The 15,206-nt window shown below is 37.1% G+C and overlaps 3 protein-coding genes and 1 long non-coding RNA gene across 9 annotated transcripts in view; 2 read left to right on the top strand and 2 right to left on the bottom strand.

Annotated features, from left to right (window-relative positions):
- LOC141435369 (uncharacterized) overlaps positions 1-15,206 on the top strand; it is a 758,872-nt gene that overhangs the window by 490,615 nt on the left and 253,051 nt on the right. The window lies entirely within an intron of this gene.
- LOC141435385 (uncharacterized) lies at positions 3,813-5,320 on the top strand. The gene is made up of 2 exons (XR_012452141.1): positions 3,813-4,198; positions 4,365-5,320. It is a non-coding gene; the product is annotated as an uncharacterized lncRNA (long non-coding RNA).
- LOC141434932 (uncharacterized) lies at positions 5,360-6,965 on the bottom strand (the record flags this gene model as incomplete). The annotated part of the gene is made up of 1 exon (XM_074097417.1): positions 5,360-6,965. A coding segment is annotated over exon 1 (1,437 nt), but the record flags the coding sequence as incomplete, so codon positions are not given.
- LOC141434930 (uncharacterized) lies at positions 9,580-13,925 on the bottom strand. Its single transcript, XM_074097416.1, has 3 exons — positions 13,912-13,925; positions 13,045-13,204; positions 9,580-11,572 (listed from the first exon to the last, which is right to left on the bottom strand). The coding sequence occupies exons 1-3, from the start codon at positions 13,923-13,925 to the stop codon at positions 11,411-11,413; spliced, it is 336 nt and encodes a 111-aa protein (XP_073953517.1). The 3' UTR covers positions 9,580-11,410.

The raw sequence follows: 15,206 nt of genomic DNA, 5'->3' as shown, positions 1-15,206 counted from the left end.
AATCATGTAGTCTGTATTGACATAACAAAACATGAAACAAAACCAACATAAGATAAGTCTAGATGGGGCAAGGAATCAAAAGTAACTGAAATTAAAAAGATTTGTTACTAATGCAAACTTTAAAAAAAAGCAATAGATTTGGATTCATGCATTGGAACAATGCGGCGATAGTTAGACCAGCAATACCAGGACTGTACTCGGCCGTGCAAGCTTGCTAAGGCTTCCACTTCAGTACTTTGGTATGTTAACAGTTAGTATCTAACAACAACTAAGTCTAATTAGGGATAAACTAAACACGTTAATAAGTACAGTAATGCAATGGTAAGAAAAACTGTCATGAATGTTGTTATAACTTTTAAAGAAAAATACAAACGCGGGTTGGTCTGTGGACTGGGCATCGACATTGATGTGTTTTGTTTGTAATTTGCTGGGGCTGCCATGATGCCCTGCAATCTGTAAAAATAATATAGAACTTCTATTTATTAACAGTTCTTAGCACAGTTGGGAGTAGTTCTGGAGCTGAAAATAATCTATTAGTGAATAACACCAATGCAATAAGAGGGTAGGCAGAACATTTTAACTCCACAATTGCTTATCGAATCTCACTGTTCATTGTGCTACACATGTGAATATTTGCAAAGTATATAAGTATTATAATAGTTATAATCAGAAAATTCTAAAATATTATCCTGCTATATTATAACCTGCGAAAGTTTGAGTAGGTCGGAAGTTAGTAAATTCTTCAGACTGCTCGACGGATTTGTAAGAAATTTGTTGAATGTTTATTTACTATAAACCTTGATTAATGTCTACTTTTATTGCGTACACCACAAAGTCACGGGTAAAAGGCTAACTCCTTATAAGGTTATTGTATTGTATTGATAAAAGTAGTATAGACGAAATTAAGCTTCTTTAAAGTTGGAACCTAAGTTAATAAATCGAGTTAAAAATAATCTTACCCTGCTCTGAAAAAAAAGTTGCTTTTCAATCTACAGGAGAATATATATTATCGAAACGAAACCGAAATTATCGCATTTTACTCAGCAACAAACGCTGACGCCATTTTGAAGTTTTTGTTTGATAAATTTGATTTGACGGAATTGACGTTCACTTTTTTGACGTATCGTCGTGAAGTCGAGTATTTAAAAAAAATAATTGTCTATGACTACCAGGGGGACTACTATCATATCATGAAGTAATGGTTGCTAAAGCGACCAGTGTTGCCATTAAGCAAAAAAGTTGTTTGTTTGTTTCTTTAAAAAAATATGGCTCTGTCCATTTGGAAGACAATTTTGCCAAGTGTCTAGTAGTTTTTTGCCGTTGTACGGTAAAAAAATTCTAGAAAAACGAAATAAATGAGAATAATGTTGGATGAACGATGACAGTGCGAAAGTTTTTTTTTTTTTTTTTTTTTTTTTTGTTACTGGACTTGGGCTTTAGTGTTGCCCTTAGCCATTTTCAAGTTAGGGAAATTGGACGCGGGAAAGGGGTAGTTTGGTAGACGGAATTTGGAATATAGGTCAGGGTAGGTAGAACACAAAGGCAAAATAAATTACATAAATTTGTAAATACTATACTTTAATATCATTTTTAGAAATAAAGGATGCAATTATATTATATATATTGGGAAAGGTGAGCAAGGAAAATATGCTTGTAGGTAGAGGTATATTGTGGGATACTAATGATTCCAAAAACGAAGTTCTGTCATATAATGGACAGGATAGAAAGATGTGATTTAGGTCAGCCACCGCGGCTCCACATTCACATGCTTCACTATTGATTATGTTGAATCTAAACAGATGAGAAGGGGCGCACGTATGGCCCAGTCTCATCCGAGTCAATATGGATGTTTCTCTTCTGCCTAATTTTGAATTATAAAACCATGGTCTCAGTGGAATTTTTTGTTGTAAATTATAATAATAATTTCCGGTCTCTAGAGAACTCCAAAACCAAAAGAACTCCCAGGAGTTCCGTAAATACCTTTTAGGAAGGGCTAGGAGATCATGGGTGTAATTTTTATAGGGGAAAAGATCCCCGGAATGAACGGCCTCGAGAGCCAGATTGTCAGCTTTCTCATTTCCATAAATCCCAGAATGACTTGGCACCCAGACAAACTGAATCTCGAGACCTTTGATACTGCACTCGTGTAACAGAGCTCTAATATCAAAAAATATGGGATATATATTTTTTAGTTTAAATGGAGGATGTAGTAATGCTTGTAAGCTACTTTTTGAGTCTGAAAAAATTACGGATTTTCCTAATTTCATCAAATGAATATATTCAATAGCTTTGAAAAGCCCATAAGCTTCACCAGTAAAAACTGAGGATTCTGGGGGAAGTTTAATTTTTTGCACAATATTGAACTGGTGGTGATACACTCCAACTCCCACACAGCTAGATAATGTAGGTTTGGATGCATCTGTGTATATATAATGCCATCCAGACCAACGGACATCAAGGAAATGGTTGAATAATGACTTTGCACTTGAAGTATTCTTTATAAGACCCAAATCAAGAAATACCGCTGGCTTAAGTAATAAAACTTCAAATTTAACACTATATAAAGGAAGAGTTGTGTATCGATGGGTAGAACTTGACAGAGGTAGAAATTTTAAGTAACTGTTGATGATAAAAGGAGGACTCTTATTGCGCCAGTGTGAAGATGTTTCTATTTCTTTTTGAAGAGAAGATAATTTAGGTATAATGGGATGATTTGAGAATTGCATGGAACGGAAAATAAACCTATCTGCTAGGAATTGCTGTCGTAAATGTAACGGTGGATCGACACATTCCACCTGCATCGCATTAACAGGGCTAGTTTTCATGGCTCCCAGTATTATTCTTAATGCCTTGTTTTGGATTTTATTAAGAATTTCAAATGCGGTATCTGTACCTGGACGAAGCAAAAAAGACCCGTAATCCAATACACTTCTAATGACAGCATTGTACACTAGTTTTAGGTAAAATGGATGACTACCCCACCAAACTCCAGCCAGACATCTTAAAATATTTAGAGACCGTTCACATCTAATCTTTACATATGTGCAATGAGCTTTGGCCGAGAGTCTACTGTCAAAAACTACACCTAAATATTTAGCTTCGTTGTTAAGTGGAATAAATGCACCATCATAAACTAGATTCAAATCACACTTCCTTGTTCTGGTTGAGAATAAGACCGCTGTTGTTTTAGTGATTGATAGCTCCAGACCATTTGTATCTAAGTAGCACTTCAGTTGCTTAAGATTGGTATTTAATACTGCGCAAGCGTCACTGACACTGCTATCTGCACAGTACAGTACCAAATCATCAGCGTATTGTATGGATAATACAGGGTTTACTAGAATAGACGGAAAATCATGAGTATATACATTAAAGAGTAATGGGCTTAAAACGGAACCTTGTGGTAAACCTTTCCAAACAGTTCTGTATAAAGTATCAGAATCTAAGACTAATTTTATAATCCTTTCGTGAAACATTGCTGAAATTATATTAATGAGGCGTGTCGGAACACCCAATTTTACCAATTTATTTATAAGTATCTCTATATTTACATTGTCATATGCCGAATTTATGTCCAGAAAACATGCTACTACCGATTTATTCTGAGAAAAAGCTAATAATATATCCGAAACCAGTAAACCAACGCAATCTGATGTGCTTTTATTTTTGCGGAAACCGAATTGGTTGTCCGGTAGAGTTTTTTTGTTTCAAATAACCACTCTAGGCGGTTTTTAACCATATGTTCCAATATTTTAAGTAAAACGGTCGATAAAGCTATTGGCCGGAGTGAATTATGATCATTCGGGGTTTATTTGGTTTAGGTAATGGCAACACCAACTGTGTTTTCCATTCTGGAGGAATATTGCCTGAAATGAAAATGAAGTTAAGAAGGCTTAAGTAATAGGTTAGGATTTGGTCGCTGGAATTTGCTAAAAATGAATACGGAATGCCATCGCATCCCGGTGCAGAGTCAATTACATACGATAGTACACTTTTCAGCTCAGATAGTGAAAATAGACTGTTTAAATGTTGGCTATCGCTGTCGCAAGAAACTGACTCTATTTTCAATGGGATTGTTGTGACAAATGGAGGAGCGAGTTTATCTAAGAATTTTTCAACTACTGAAGGCTCTATTTTAGTTGCAGTGTTATCAACAAAAGCCCCTCTAAACATCCTTATTTTCCTCCAGATTTCAGAGGTGTGTGTATTAGGAGATAGGGAAGCGCAAAAATTTCTCCAGCTATCTACTTTCTTTTTCTTCAAAAGCTTTTTAGTTTCTTTTATTATGGTCACTAAATCGTTGTAGTTTTCCTCGTTCATGTTAGCCCTATATCTTAACTCCATTTCTTTTCGCCTTTTTACAGCTGTACTGCATTCAGAATCCCACCATGGTGGACAGGGAATCCTAGCACCAGAAGATTTTTTAACTGGGAAAACTTCAGTTGCTGCTTCAGTCAGTAATTTGGCAAATGCATTGGAGGATTCTATAATTTGGCTAGGATGTCTTAAATCTGGCAAGATACTGAATTTATCGTCCAATTGTTTTTTAAAATCATCCCATTTATTTTTAATTATTACATGCTTTAACATAGAAGTCCTTTTTAAGAACGGTTTATTTTTGAAAGGGAATGAAACTATCACTGGAAAATGGTCACTGCCATAGGTACATGGAAGTACATCCCAAGACAATGTACTGGCGATTGAGGAACTACTTATTGATAAATCAATAGCACTTGTATTTTCATGTGGAGCTGTTTGGCGTGTGGGTGCACCAGTGTTCAGTATGCAGAGATTAAGAGAATCAACAATGTCTAAAATTTCATCACCAAGGTCACTTGAATCGCTACATCCCCATGCTTGATGATGACAATTAAAATCTCCTAGGATGACAAGAGGAGAAGGAAGTGAAACTAAGATGGATTTTATTTCCCTAAGTATAACTAATGATGGATGAGGAATATACAATGAAACTATACAGATATTATTTACAATTGCAGCAATTATAGAGAAATTGCTGCTATGGGATGGTATTGGATGATATGTAAAATGAAATGAATTTTTTACAAGAATAGCTACACCGCCATGTCCGTCTGACCTATCTTCACGGAGGCATGCATAGCCAGGAATTTTGAAACATGAGTCTGCTCTGAGCCATGTTTCACTTAATGCTATAAGAAAAGGATTTAGTTTATTTATTAAATATAGTAAATCTGATTTTTTATTCTTTATGCTGCGACAGTTCCACTGCAGAATGTGGCTGCTGTTGGCCATTATTGACATTTATAATATTTGAAATAAAACTAATTATATCTGCAACGTTGTTCGGTATTATGTTTGAAGAAGATAGTAATTTGATAAGCTCAAGGATGAGCTCACTAATGGAGGGTTGGTTGTTGGGTTTTTCTTTCTGAATGGCAGTACCATTGCCAGATGTAGAAGGCATATCATATTCTTTAATGAGATCATTATGAGCACTTTTATCATAACCTTTTTGATATTTAGGTTTATCTCGAGGCTTGAGAAAAACTGTTTTTTTGTATGAATATGATGATGTTGGTGTGTTAGTCTGATGATTGGGCTGTTTAATTTGAGACTGATTAATTTGATGTGGTGGAGGAGATAATAGAACATCTGCATAAGGTTTGCTGACTGGATGATGCAGCTTTGATGCCTCAGCGTAAGACAAACAACTTTGTGCCATAGATAATTTAATATTTTTTTGTCTTTCAAATTCTGGACACTGTTTACTTATTGCAAAATGGTGTCCAGTACATAAAAAGCAAGAAACACAGTCCTCCTCAACATCACATGTAGACCCAGAGTGACCCTGGCCACACTTGTAGCAGCATGGTTTGGATCGGCATTGTGTTTTTGTGTGACCATATCGGCAACAATTGTAACATTGGATTGTTGGAAATATGTACAGATCTACGGGTAGAGCATTATAACAGATGAATATTCTTTTAGGCAAAACTTGACCATCAAATGTTAACACCACTGTTTGGGATGGTTTCCAAACTGCTGAACCATCTACTATTGTTTTGTAATTCAGTCTTCTTGCTTTAATTACTTTTCCTGTACCTAAAGGTACAGAAACGTTCAACAGGATCTCCTCTAGGGACCACTCAGCCGGAACACCCTTAACTATTCCCATTCTCATTACACTGAAGGATGGGATAAAAGCTTTATATTTATTATCAGTGAGGGTTTTATCATTCAAAAATTTGTTAGCATCGTCAAGATGAGAAAATGACAATGTGACTCTATTCCTCCCAATTCTTTTCACACTACCATTAATGATGTTCTTAAATGACTTTTTCTTTAAGAAATTTCCAAAGGAAATGGGATGAATAGAGGTACCGTCATTCGGTGCATCTTGCATTCTTTGTACATGCACTACAAATGGTGAGCAATCAGTATTTACATAAACTTTTCTGAATGTGTCTGTGGGCTGAGGTGGAGATGGAGAGTTCATATTTGTGGTAGAGTTGTTAATAGTTGTTGTAGGTATTGGTTGAATATCAACTTTGTTTACAGAATCATTAGTGCAATTACAATCATTTTCAGTCAAAATATAGTCCGGATTTTTATTTTTATTTCTGCGCCTTTTTTTATTGCAATGGCGGCATATTTTCCTTGACGGGCAAACTCGTTTTCTATTTTTATCCGATGTTACGGAACTATCTGTATGGTCAGTATCCATACCGTTATCTGGTTCTGGTTTATTAATTGAACTAATAGTTACGGTGTGATGAACCTGGGGGACACCGCCCCCAGGGTCATCGGGCTCCTCCATCGAAATATATTAAAAAACTTACCAAAAAAGAAGAAATGTACACAAATAAAGGTATTTACAATAAATAATTAAAAATATACACCGTATTTACACTACGCTGACCACTAATTAATATAAAAAATGAAGAGCTAGAAAAAACACGCGCGCTCAGTTCGAGATTTCCCGCCCTTTTTTCGACAGATTTGTTGACAGACAAATGTTGACATCCTGTCATCTGTCACTGCCAATTGACAGCTGTTGGAAGATCTGTTCGAGACACTAATAAAAAAGTCGAATTTGGTTTTAATTGTGGCAGCACTACTGTGGCGGAAACTTCAAAAAAAAATTTCACTGCTCATTTCGTAAACTTCGTGTTTATGCTGGATCTTAGTGCTGGATCTAGGCGACATCTAAGGCGACATAAAAAATGACTAAATACTAAGGTGTTAATAGCCATTATCTATCTATCTAATCTAATACCTTTTTAACGAGCAATTCTTGTATGTACAAGGTGGGTCCTGTAACAAAAGCAAAAAATTAAACCACAGCTTCCACTCTTCATCTTAAGCTAATTTAGTTCTACAACTTTTAAAAATAGCTTGTATTATGATTTTTATTATAGTTTAAAGTTTAATCGGACAAGCAATGTATTGCGAAATCCGTCATTTTGTTTAGGGTTGTAACGGAGGCCTTCTTAGCGGAAGCGGAGGCGGATGCGAAGGCGACGCGTTTCGCCTCCGCGGATGCGAAGGTAAAAGTGGATGTGGAAAAAATAGAACTTCATGCTTAATTGAACTCTAAAATCTGAAAATTCTAAAAAAAACCTGCCAAATCTCACTTATTTTGAGCCCATCGTGCATGTGCATGTGACTTAAATAAACTATTACTTTGTAAAAAATAACTTAAAGTAATTGCGGTTCAATCAAACAAACAATTACATTACAACTTCATACATCCAAGCAACTAGACAGGTTGATTCCTGTCGTATGTTATTTGACATATATATGCCCACCCCACCCCGATCGCGTTCCCACCGCGCGTCGCGCACTCGGTGGTTCTTGATCGTCGTCATACGAGAAATAAACCTCCGTCATAACTCCGCAAAAAAAAATGCGGAGGCGGAGGCGGAGGTGAAGATACGATTTCTTGCCGAACTTCCGCAGTAACGGAGGCGGAGGCGAAGTTCCTTTACAACCCTAATTTTGTGAGACGTGACAGGCGATGTCATTAAGGCTATTGGATGCCGTACATTAAAAATACCATAATTTGGAATAGGTAGCTAAACAATAATGATAAAATTACTTAATTTTTGAAAGTTGCAGAAATAAAGTAGTTCCATTTGAGTAGCAGAACCTGGTGTTTTAAATTTTTGCTCTTGTTACAGGGCCACCCCAGGGGGTATATAAATATATTTCGGGGATCTCGAAAACGGCTTCAACGATTTCGATGAAATTTGGTATGTAGGGGATGAAAAATTGATCTAAGTTTTAGCCCGAGCAAAGCTCGGTCGCCCAGGTACTAAATCATTATGCAAATAGGGCCATTGTTATGTATGACTGAACAATTAAATTTCTACTTTTTAATGATAGGCGCCTACTTTGGATTTTAGTTAAGTTCATCTCTTTAACTAGGTAACCACTGCATGCGCATTGGCAGGAATATTTCCTGAGGTGCGTATTGCAGCCACGACCATCTATCTTTATAATTAAAGGTTTCATTCTGTGTCTCAGAAGGCGGACAGACAAATCCACTAGGATTTTTTTTGTAATCAAATCTGTCGCCCTTTTCGAAATTATTAAGTTATTTCTTTTGTTTAACAGTGAGGTACATTCGCACCAAATAGGTTTACCACTGTCAAGTTAGCTACTTTACTATTTATAGATAGAAATTTTATTTACAACAACATACAAAGCCCAAAGTACCTACAGTCACCAGAGCCAATATCCAGCCACAACAAAGTCTGCATAAATATCTGATAGGTACTCGAATCTAGAGTCGAAAAACAGAGTACAAGTATTTCTAGAGCAATGAGGGTTATCTGCACTGTTGCGTGTGGTTTTAAAGTGTGGCTTTCAAAGTCTGTTATTACGGGAGTGAAAACGAAGTTTCGATTAAAATCATATTTAATACACCTTTTTAGGTATTTAATTTCAGGTAATGCAAAATATTCACAAATTTATTCTAAATCTAAATAAACCCGCGTAGCTCATCCAAAAACTATGAGATTTGTCATTTCAGAAACCTCACGCTACACTAGCGCCTCTAGTGGCGAATTCATACGCAATAGCCCTCATTGGACTGTCAGCATCAGGGCTACTACGAAACTCGAAACTCGAAGTTCGTGTCGTGCGGTCCCTCTGACACTTATACTATTTAATACGAGAGCGAGATGGACCGCACGACACGAACTTCGAGTTTCGAGTTTCGTAGAAGCCCTGCAGATATGTTTGCACGTTCCGCTGTGGCAGATATTATTAAAGCAGGTGCCTGTACAGTCGAAAAAAATGAATCTTGACCCAGGTATGTAGAAACCTTGTAATAATAAATTTCACTATGATTTCCTTGACAAAAGTATGAGATGTCAACATGGCATTAGTAGCACAAAGGTTCCACCCTGGGTCATGGTTCAATTTTTTGGAATGTACCTACAAACAGTAAACGTTTAACGTTTTAGGATATCAATGGAATCTGCGCGGAACACTGCCTAACTTCATTTAAAAAAAAAAACAAAAATGTATCTGGAACAATCGGTATGGAAGGTACCTAAAACGGAAGGTAAACGAACAAATAAATGACACGGCAAATGTATTTATCATTTTATATTTCAATTTCTTTTCATTCCCTCAAATAAATAAGAAACTTACTCGCTAACATTCAGATCATTTACCAATACAAATACTAATGATTGAACATTAACTTCAAACGTTTAAACACATCATTAAATTGCGGTTAGTTTTAAATTAAATTAGTATAATCCTAAAACTGCCTTAACGTCTAAAAATTATCATTGTAAAATGTACAGCCAAATAGGGCACATTTGCAGAGTGACCCAGCTAGCTTTACATTTTAAAGCCGAGTTTAGATCTGCAAGAAAAATCTTGTAAGTTGCATTACATTGCGAGGCCGTAAAGCCAACGAGTTTGTAGTGGTCAATCGAGCGCCGCAATGCAATGCAACTTGCACGATTTTGCAAGTCTAAACACGGCTTAAAAATAAGTCGGTAATTAAATAAACCCCCACTTAATTTTCTTAAGCTGCTTGATAGCCAACGGGAAGGCCTCTTAATTACTCCCACTTTGCTTCGCGTCACACATGACGCTCGGCAGGGGTCGCGCGTGACTCATTGTTAGACTAGACCTTTCTGTCGCGTAAAAACGCACTGAGCGCCAAATACTCGCAGTCATCGCTATGAAGGGGCCGTATTGTGCTCCTGTATCACATCGCGCTTATATACACCTCGTATTAAGATTCATAAAAACATGAACACTAGCTTTATTGAGACAGTGCAACTCATACGCCGAAATAGCGACTGCATTTGACGCAATTGCGCGCAGTTGCAGCCCTAACTTCCTGCGAATTTGGAGCATGGCTAACCAACGGTTGCAGCTAGCACTAGCAATTGTCTATGTACACATCTAACACTACTCTTAGCACTATTACATGGCAGTACCTTTGCAGGAAATTAGAGAGCGAACAACTAATTATTCCTCATCAAGCAGCTTCGATGGCTCTGGCTGCCAGTTAACTATAAATTTGACTGTTCCTATATAACATTATCTAGCTGGCAAGATTCTTGATCTCTCTTTAGTTTATGACTACTTTTTTGCAGCACGTGATACACTTATTTTTAAACAAATGTCATGCAGACCTACTCACTCACCACGCATTCATAATACAAGATCAAGTGGTGTGAGTATCTCAATGCTACAGTACAAAGTCTAGAAGTGTAGATCGTGTCTTCATGAAAGCATACTTGTTGAGATTGGTTTTTTGGAATCTTTTTGTATTTTTTATTTCAATTCCAAATTTTTACTTTTACGGTCATCCCGTAAAACACATACAACACATACTTGTTGCTCAAAATCAATAGCGGTATTCAAAATATTAAAAAAGATTGCAAGGGTGCAGCTTTGGGATCTATGAGCGACCAGCGCTTCCAAGTATCTTCTACATCCCTTAAATTTGTTATCGTCTAACTATGAAATACAAACTTCACAGCCAAAGCCCACTTATCTACTTATTTGCATTATTTAAATAAAGCTACATCTTAAATTATAGAATAGTAATTTAAATACTAAAATTACAGAAATAATAATTGGCAAATGCACAAGCGTCGCTTGGCAGTAACATGATTTTATTTTTAACCTACTTAAGTTTAGCTCATTCTCACACAATATTATACCGCCTCTACGAATACTGATAATTTGTTTACTACAATTTTGGAATATTCAAAACGTCGAAATATGTGGAAGCATCCCGCTTAAACATGTTGTGCATAAGACTGAGGTAGATTTTATTAAATTTCTCTTGTGAAAAACCAATCAAAATCGTCTCACTCAGGGGTAGACGTGCCGCTTGGGTACCCATGGGTGGTCTGTGACGCAGTGACGGGGGTCGCGTCACAGAGGCCAGGGTCTAGCGGCACATGGCGTCGACGATGATCATAGTGGAGTACAGAGAGCAGCCCAGCGTGATCATGGTCCCCATGGCGATGGTGGAGTGGTAGGCGCGGAACGTCTTCAGCACGCGGAGGTAACGGGGACAGTGTGCGAGCTCGCCTAGGATTAGGCGACCGACCTGCAACAAGGAAAACTTTACGTTATTTTAAATGAAGAATGATAAGTCATAGTATTATTAGAAGTAGGTTTTGGAGTGGCGGCCGCGAACTGGAATACCCTCAACAGGATGGACCGACGATCGGATGGTTTCAGGAACCAGTTAGGATCGATCGCTATGGAGCTTTTTTGATGAGGTCTTTGCCCAACAGTGGAAATGTTCGGCTGAAATGATGATGATGATGAAGTAAATCATTGTCGCTGAAATAAGAGATTCATTGGCGAGCCAGGTGTTTGATTTTATTACTTCCTGGTATCTGGATGTCAAGCATGCGCGAATAACCAAGGAGCCAAACCGTGGTATTTCAAAACTGCGCTTTTGAGAATCTCTTATCATATGAGCTCTTGACTGTCACTTTATATATTATTTCAATCTACAAACATTGATGTCAAACGAACATTGATGATTGATTGAAGTACTTATTTTCAGGCAAATTATTGAAATGTGAAATATGACATGTCTCAGATCACATTGAGAACAAAGTAACTAACTACCTATATTGGTAGTGTTCCTGACGGTACTGCAACGGAAAAACACTTCTCTTTCTAATCCAAACAAAATCGCAACTATTTCAATTACGAATCTCCTTCACTGTTCAGTTAAGTAATCAAAATACATCGAGCCCTTACTGCATAGCCGTGGGTGGTCACTATGCTATGTATACGTCGGATCAAGTGACAGCAACCAGACCGGATTGCTCATCCAATTTTCGTCACAATACCTATTGATCGATGGATTACACAATACTGCACCTGACTTGCATTGCTAATACTGCATTTCATGTACGAGTACGACACGTGCAATTAGTGCATTGAATTAACCTGTAACGGGTATACTTGGAATTCTAAACGGTCTTTTCTTAATGTAATTGAAGGATTGATTCAGTTGTTAATTTGCAGAGATTAATATTAATTAACTACAACTTTGGTTAACTAGTGGATTCCTGAAAACTAACGCTTAATTGCTGCGCTAACACATGTGCAAATCAGCAAAGTCTATACGACTCATTTTTCTGTGATTTCATGTAGGAAACCTGCGCTTTGTGAAATACATACAATAATATGCTGTGGAGTAGGTAACTATGCGCTGGCTGTTTTGAGCAATCATTGTAAAAATCAATTGTTTGTAAATAAATGAAAAATGAAGATGGTCAAAGCTTGCAAATCGAAATTTATCCTCTTTCCGTGACCGAATTGAGTAGAATTTTGGTACGGATATGTAGTTTGGATGTCAATGTAAGTCGCTATGGTAAATAAAAATGCTTATTTTTTAGTTTTTCCCAAAAACTTATTACTTTCTGGAAGACCGCTTCAGACCGTAGTTTACTTGGCTAAGTCATAATAAGAATTTCTAGCTCTAGAATTTAGATAGATCTTTCTCTTGCAGTGCTCAATACAAAGTATAAATAAAAGCTAAGTTATTTGAGTACTGACCTCTTGTCCGCCTCCGGCAGCCTCTTCCATGGACGTCTTGATGTGCTTGGCGCGCAGCATGGGCTTTACGAGGCTCAGCCGCACGTACGCTTCAATAGAGAACACAGCCAGCAGCAGCGCAAACTGTAACAAAAGAAGGAATAGGTTAGTTAGAACATGGCTAGGGATACCGAACCAATGACGGTATAGAAAGTTGAGCGCTTTTAATAAAGGTAAGATAAACAATAAACAAAACGTAAGCTCTGTAATGGGCTTCTTGGTGTATTGAATCATGTAATAATTAAGTCTTGTTTTGAGAAGACTTCTGTTACTTTAATAAGTACAACTTCATCAAAAATTATGCTTTCAATAGTTCGTTTTTCGCGGTAATGGGCTTCATGCAACTTTTTTGTCTCACTAAAAAAAAATTGTTGCGTGAGGTTTTTTTTTTTTTTTTTTTATTCACTGGATGCAATCATGCTGGAGGTAAGAGATCACCACCGCCATAAACACCTGCAACATAGGGGTATTGCAGACGCTTAGTATGGCTTTCAAAGTCTGTTATTACGGCGTGAAAACAAAGTACAGATTAAAATCATATTTAATACACCTTAAAACCGTACCATAAAATATCGAGCATGCCACAGTGTTGCATAGTCCCCGTTTTGTTCGGGAAAAAGGAGACAAAGGTTTCCGAAAGACAAAACTGTCTCAAAACACAGACATTCATTGCCCCGGTACGCATATTTGCCATAATTAATTTCAGATATTGCAAAATATTCACAAAAATTCTATTATAAATAAACCCGCGTAGCTCACCCAAAACTATGAGATTTGACATTTCGGAGACCTCACGCTACACTAGCGCCTCTAGTGGCGAATTCATACGCGATAGACCTCATTTTGGCTTCATGCAACTTGACTGGGTTGCCTAGCTCGAAAAAAAAAAAATTAAAACTTCATAAAATAGTAGGTACATTTCTAGGAAATAGTTATTTCTAATTCCTTATCCGATAGTTGATACTTTACACAATCATGCTGGAGGTAGAACCCAGTGAATTCAATTGCCTAATCAACGCGTAGATAGTGTTATCAATAGGTCAAGAGCTAATATTTTGTAAAATGTTACCAGCGGAGGTTTACCGAGTTTCTGCTTCTATAGGAACAATCCTTAGTAGGTATTAAAATTATGTTGTTATACAAGATATATATCGTCCCCTTACGACCAGAATCGCTTAAAGTCACTTTTGGGCAAAACTGAGTTAAGTATATCGTTAGAATGTACTTTCCAAGATCTACATGCTGTTGAAACCCGTTTACTGTACGATACTCCAATACCGAGTTACGTTTTTCTTAAGCTCACTTAAAGCCGATTTTTAAGAAAATCAACAGCCAAAAACAACTACGCGTTGGTTAAACAGCATTTTTTTATTTTACAACAGCAAAAATATTTTAATGTCAAACAAGCGATTTTGGAATGTTAAGATTTCAATAAAATGCAATTTGAGTACTGCCTAAAAGTGCTAAAATAATGTTAGTAGGTTTCGCCTGTTGAGCATTACTTTATATTTCAATTATTGCAACAGCGAAAACAAACTAAATATAATATAGGCGATATTGCTTGTAACAATGTTTGCTTCGACCATAAGAAGCGCTACAGCCAAAATCGCTTAAGTATCGCTTAGACGTTTCGCGCTGTATTGTAAAGTAGTGTGCACTTTGTGTAGGCTAGCTTAGTCGGTTCGTACACGCTTGAAAGCACGATTCATAATAAGTAATTTTTAAAAACTTATTTAGGTAATTATAGATCTGTTCACTAACGAAAGTCTGCCCCTCCACATTCTATAATTGTAATTGTACCTAAACGTATCCGTACGACAAGTCTATGTGTGCGTAGCTCGAACTTGTCCTCGTGGCTTCAGTCGCAAGCGTACCGTCAGTCACGCACACTAAGACTAAGACAATGTGTAAGTACTTAAGAGGTTTTCTCGTGTACATTAATAATTAGCTGTGGAGGGGCGCGCCTTCGTGAGTGAACAGATCTATGTATAACAGCGATTCACTTGCCGTAATTTAACAGTGTTTTTCTTTCAGGTGACGATAAGGAGCATGGATATTCAGGTTTCGATGAACTAAATAAGCCGCGTATCCACTAGAGGCAGCCTCGGCCGAGCGGCTGCCTC

The sequence above is a fragment of the Choristoneura fumiferana genome, chromosome 14 (assembly GCF_025370935.1).
Source record: "Choristoneura fumiferana chromosome 14, NRCan_CFum_1, whole genome shotgun sequence".
Taxonomy (NCBI): domain Eukaryota; kingdom Metazoa; phylum Arthropoda; class Insecta; order Lepidoptera; family Tortricidae; genus Choristoneura; species Choristoneura fumiferana.
The sequence above is the reverse complement of the archived record's forward strand: the minus strand, read 5'-3'. Positions and strand labels throughout refer to the sequence as shown.

Coding starts and splice junctions, on each gene's coding strand:
- LOC141434930 (XM_074097416.1), bottom strand. Junction 11,573..13,044: donor CTGCCGGAGGCGGACAAGAG/GTCAGTACTCAA, acceptor TCCTTGTTGCAG/GTCGGTCGCCTAATCCTAGG.